Below are 6,000 nucleotides of genomic sequence, written 5' to 3'. Positions count from 1 at the left end.
AGTGTGACACACAGCCGTGACATGAGTTTGGCTTTCAAGAATTTGGGGTTACAGTTCTCCCCAAACCCCACCCCTGCATCGATATTCTTGAAACTTGGCAGATTTCATGCCCTCAGCAGAGGCTACCATCCCTGCAAGTTTCATCCAAGTTAGACAAGAAACAACAACGTTATAGCTATTTCATTGATTCCCCGTTGTACCTTACGGCGGAATCTCCGAGGCGGCTCCGAAGCTTTGGAGCCGCTTCAGCGGGATCGAAGCTGAAACCCGGTCAAGAGTGCCGGATTGTACTGGGGCCATAAGAAGTGGCCAGATCTGAAGGCCGATTGAATTGCTGCCAACTCACACAGGCCTAACAGACTGCACTTTTGAAAGAGACACCCGGATACCATGTGGAGATTTACTGCAGTATAAAAAGAAAATCCCCACAAATCACACTTCATTAGTTATGACCTATCACACTTCCCTGGTACCTACAGAGAAAATCCTCAAACAACTACAACCCATACTAGATGAAAACCCGATTCTTAAAAAGACCTTTCCAGAACCACCCATTCTAGCCTTCAAACAAGCACTGAAACTTGCTAACCTCATCACCAGAAGCAAACTCCCTAGGACCCAAACCACACTGACAAATGGATCCAGACCACGCCAGGACAAGAAATGCAAAACCTGACAACATATCTCCACCACCACCCACTATAACTACACCCCACAACAGAACCGTTGCCATTCCTGGATCTTACAGCTGCACCTCCAGAAATGTTCTATATCTCATCCAGTGCACCAAATGCCCTGAGGGAAAATATGCTGGAGAAACCAAACAACAACTGCACACCAGAATGAATGCACACCAAAAATCTATCAAAGACAAGAATACCCAAGTACTTGTGGGTACGCTTCTCAGAGGAAAATCACTCCCTCTCCACTCTCTCAGTTCTAATCCTCAAAGGGAACTTACAAAACACCTTTTGTAGATGAGCCTATGAACTTCACTTCACAAATCTCCTGGATACAAAATATCATGCACTCAATATGGACGTTGGTTTTATGACCTATTACAACCTGCCTGACATCTGATTCACCAGGTACCTTCCCGACAACCTCTTTTCTACTTTGTACTCTATCACTGCACTGTTTCCCTTCAGCCTTTTTTCCCCTGCTGTCTTTCCCCTCCCCCTGCCCACTCTGCTTCACCTCTTTGCCTTACCTTTTGTCTTTCTAATTCTATTTATATTTTCACTGACATCCTCCCACAGTTTTAGCTTCTTTCATTTCTTGGAGTCTCAGAACAGCAGAGAGTCCTCATGCCTGAAGAAGGGTGACTGCACCCGGAAGCTTGCCAAGAATTTTTTTTCCAGTTACTCAGTTGGTCTAATAAAAGAAATCACATCTACTCAAAGAACCTGACCTGCCAGTTGGAGGACAAGAAATTAACAATCTTTGTTTTACTGATGACACTAATCTAATAGCTGGAACTGCAGAAGAGTTATTCTGGAAATAACAGAGAGGCTATACATAAGGCTACAAAGAGAAATGGGATAGAAATTAATGTGGATAAGAGGAAAATAATTATAACAACAGCCAGTAGCAATGATGATAAATCAGTAAAAATTGATAATGATAAACTAGAAAAAGTAATACACTGTAAATATGTTGGTGCAACCATCACAGAAGATGCTACCTGAAATAGGAGTAAAATCAAGACTAAATATTACCATTGGCAACAAAACATGGAGTAGCAGCATCATCACAATAAAAATGAAACTCCACCTATTATGTGCTGTTGTCATTTTAACTATGGTTTATGGCTGTGAGACTAAAACAGTCACTAGGGTACTGGAAAAATTAATTGCAACCTTTGAAATGTGGTGGTTTAAAGGGCTTCTATGCATACGCTACACTACACACAGAACAAATGAATCTGTGAAAGATCAAATCAGACAAGAAGTTGGTAAATATGAACCCTTACCCTAAATCGAAAGAAGAAAGATACAGTGGTTTGGACATGTAACAAGAATGTCCCGCACCCTGGTCAACATTATTCTGCAGGGTGCTGTGGATAGATGAAGAAGAGGAAAACCTAGGACAAGCTGAACCACCAACATCAAAGACTGGATGGGATTAAAAGTGATGGATTGGACAAGGATTGCAAAGGACTGGGAAGAATGGAGGAAAGTTATTGTACATCTAAGGTTCCCCAACACTTGTTGCAGCCTCAGGACTGACTTGACTTGAAAATAGGTGGCCTCTTCGAACATTTTTATTGAAGTAGAAGTTATATATCATTACTAGATTTAAAATGTGAAAAAGGAGTATTTGGATACTGATATGTATCTGTACAAAAACTGAGCGAGCACATAGACACACATGCATACCAGGTATGCTGCAGTGATATTAAATTGATAACTCACAGGGACACATAATTATTATCAGGATTATTCAATGTAGTATGCACCTGTAGTCACCTCACTTACACTTTGCTCACCATTTCGTCTGTTTCTGGACACCTTGTAATATTGCGAACTCCTGAGCAACCTCAAAATACAACTTTCTGAAACATCTTGTGATGAAATATGTATTTTCTCCTGTGTGAAATATACTCTTTTCCCTAGCTTACAATATTTAAATTGGTCCCAATAGTTAATGATCTAAGCTGATTCTAGATGTTAGAAGATTGTAAAAACCAACAGGTACTGCAAAAAAATCTCATTTTCTCACTGAGACCCTGCACTTATTCCTAAGCTTGGAAAATGTAGAAAGGGCTTTTCAAAAAAAGTAACATTTGTACACAGAATCTTTAGAGGTTTGAATTAAGAATGTTGAAGCCTATGACTCCTGAAGTCATGGCAGCTCTGGGGGAATAGCTCAATGAAAGAAAGAAAAATTAATCTACAATATTTTTAAGTCTGCCAAACTTATGTTAATTCATTTCTATATTAATGTTGTGACGCATCCAGAAAATATGCCTGTGTTGGTCAAGGTTTTATCATAATTAAAAAGGGATAAGCTGCATAAATATATCATGGTTCTGCTACTGGTGAGTACTAAATTAATCAAATATTTATTCCAATAACATTGATGTTACATTTCACCAACAGTCAAACTAGAAAGGTCACAAGAAAAAGGCAAAGAATAAGAGCTTTCTTTTATATTTGTGCCTGCAATAGATATCCACAATCTCCAAGAACTTTATACAATCCAGTGGTCTCCAAACTTTTTTGATCATGCACCCCCAATATATGTATATTTATTTATTTATAAATTGTATACCTGTACTACTGTACTAATATATTATGTACGTTATAAAACATTCACAAAATAGAAATTAAATCATTGTCATTGTTTTTACCTCATAACGTGGCTGATGAAGAGCTGTACTAGGAGTAGGAGAAGTGTCAGCTCTGCCATTTTCTTGTTGTTCGCTTGTGCTCGCATTATTAGTATTATCGTCAATCTGAGGTTTCTTTGCAGGAATCTTTTTAAGTCACTTGTCCATTTTGGGAGGGTTAGTTTAGTTAAAACTAGATAATATAATCTGTAAATGCACTTAACCGGGCACAAGTAAACTTCAATATCTTGCAATACGCTGAAAGCTAACGAACGCTTCTTCCCTCAGGATACCTCACGTACCGTAAGTGACACATGACCATCAGACTTACAGACTGAGTGCGGGTCCCAGTGTCAATCTGTATATTAAATATTAGTCAAGCTTAATGTGGCGAAATGCCGGGCTAGCGGCTCCGGCACCGCTTAGGGGAGCCGCGGGCTTTGCGGAGTTGTGCGAGCGCACGGCTTGTGGGGCAGGATTGAGGTAGCTCTTAGCCGCCCTCGAGGTTCGCCGAGTTGGCACAAGTAGACGACTTAGAGTAAGTAGTTAGTGTCTCTTAATCTATCGGGTGTCCGTTGGTTCACGAGGTTCCAGAGCCAGCCCTTGCGTTCCAACAGTGGAACGAGTCCAAAGCTAGGTGCGGCTGCCGACTCCTTAAGTCCCAGAACTGGTCAACGGCTCATTGATATGGAATGTTAGTCATAAAAGTTATTACAGAGTAGATATAGAGTAAAATTAAAAGATTTATTCACTCACCTGGCTTCACCCTCTTACAAGTAAGAGGGGAGGCCGGTTGGAACGAAGTTGCAGTAAATACAAGTATAGCGAGCGTAGGTATGCTGTCTAAGCTACCATGAGAGGCAGTCGAGAAGTGGAGTCTCCGATGTTTCTTCAGTTACAGTATGCCGGATACTAAAGGGGTCTGTTGGTTCACGGGGTTCCAGAGCCAGCAGCTGCCGGCTCCGTAGTCCCAGAACTGGTCAACAGCTCATGAATGGGATATTCTATAGGGTGTCCGTTGGTTCACGAGGTTCCAGAGCCAGCCCTTGCGTTCCAACAGTGGAACTAATCCAAAGCTAGGTGCGGCTGCCGACTCCTTAAGTCCCAGAACTGGTCAACAGCTCATGAATGGGAAATACAAAGCAATACTGTAACACGGTGAATCGTTGTCAGTTGTTGGATTTCTGAGGCCTTTGCTTTCGCTGGGATACGCCCAGACAGGGAGGCTGAGAACCGGTCTGCGGGGTGATCAGGCCCACAGAGTTTTCCAGTTGTCGTCTCTGCTGCTTCCTGCTTTTTTGCCTCTTTTATAGATGTTTGTTGGACTGCCTCTATGACACTAACTATAGTATACAGATAAGATAATTTTCTTTTACATAATTATTGCTAGGCAGATTTTCTACATAAGTTTCATTTCTGCAGAAATGACACTTCTAGATAAGAAATGAAATTTACAGAATGCACATGTGTAGCTTAATGCCAGTGGAGAAAAGTACAAAGCGTTCATTTTGATTAACAGTCGACTTCAAGGTTACATAAATGTGAGAGTGCCGCGCGGCAGTTATACAGAAAAGGGAAAATAATATAAAGTCTTTGCTAAAAACTATAAGATAGTTACACTTAATTTCTTTCTTTTTTTTTTTTAGATAAAAAATAAATAAAAATACAAGTTCTAATATTTTCTTCGCGCACCCCACTTTGGAGACCACTGATATAACCTGTAATCTGTCCAAAGGAGATTACTGAAAAGAAGCAAAGAAGACACACACATTAAAGTGATCTTTCCACATCTTTATATCTAGAGGATAAGTACATTTTCCTGGATGCTGCAAACATTCAAAGGAGAAGTTTTGAAAGGAGAGGAATAATGCAGTGCTTGGAATGAGACAAAGAACTTGCAGGAAACACAATGCATAGAACCTTGCAAGTCTGAAAACTAACCAGAGTTCTGTCAGTTATTTGCATTGTGATTGCCACCAGAATGGTTAATCACAAAGGGCACAGAGAGAAGTGACAATTTTCACCCAATCTGGCCACAGAAAGTAGTTTATAGCTATGACTAGGGCAAGAGTCAGGAGGCACAGCTGCCCCACTGTTCTGCTTGGTACTGGTACACAGGTGTAGACAACTTTAAAAATGGCCAATCAGGTGCAAATCTGAACCCTCATTGCATGAGGGGTCAGATTAAGACATTGCAAAACATAGTATCTTTTGTAATGTCTGTCTGCCCTGCCTCCTAATTGGGAGGATGGAAAGGGAGTGCAGGGAGTTTGGTCTGGGTTTTTTTCAGCCTCTACTGGACAGTGGAGCAGGTTTATTGGAGTACCCCTGAGGTGGGGACCTCCAATTCACCCACCACACCCTCCAGCACTAGCTGGAGAACTCCTAAAACAAGCTCCCCCTGCTTCCTTCCCCTGCTCCCAGGGTGACAGTCAGAAGGTGCAGGAAGGAGACAAGAGCCAGCACCAGTACCAACTAGTAGTTCTTGAAGGACTATGCCAGCTTAAAGGGAAGGTTGTCCAGAATATGGCAGACCACCTCTCTGTTTTCCTGTCATCTGGATCATTGACATGGATCAGTGTAATCATGTTCCTGGGCTGGGAGTCCTCACCAGCGGGGATGAACATGGAGGGGAGAGTGACCTCAGGTGCATTGTTATTCTTGTCCAC

At 41.6% G+C, this 6,000-nt stretch overlaps 1 protein-coding gene across 1 annotated transcript in view; it reads right to left on the bottom strand.

Annotated features, from left to right (window-relative positions):
- Nucleotides 1-201: 201 nt before the first annotated feature.
- LOC149856467 (uncharacterized) overlaps nucleotides 202-6,000 on the bottom strand; it is a 30,512-nt gene continuing 24,713 nt past the window's right edge. Inside the window, exon 5 of the mRNA XM_090064069.1 lies at nucleotides 202-260. Within this exon, the coding sequence (XP_089920195.1) occupies nucleotides 202-260 (59 nt within the window). The remainder of the gene's footprint in view (nucleotides 261-6,000) is intronic.

This window comes from Crocodylus siamensis, chromosome 10 (assembly GCF_052110815.1).
Source record: "Crocodylus siamensis isolate JL-2025a chromosome 10, ASM5211081v1, whole genome shotgun sequence".
Classification (NCBI taxonomy): Eukaryota; Metazoa; Chordata; order Crocodylia; family Crocodylidae; genus Crocodylus; species Crocodylus siamensis.
This window is presented reverse-complemented; position numbering and strand designations above follow the sequence as displayed.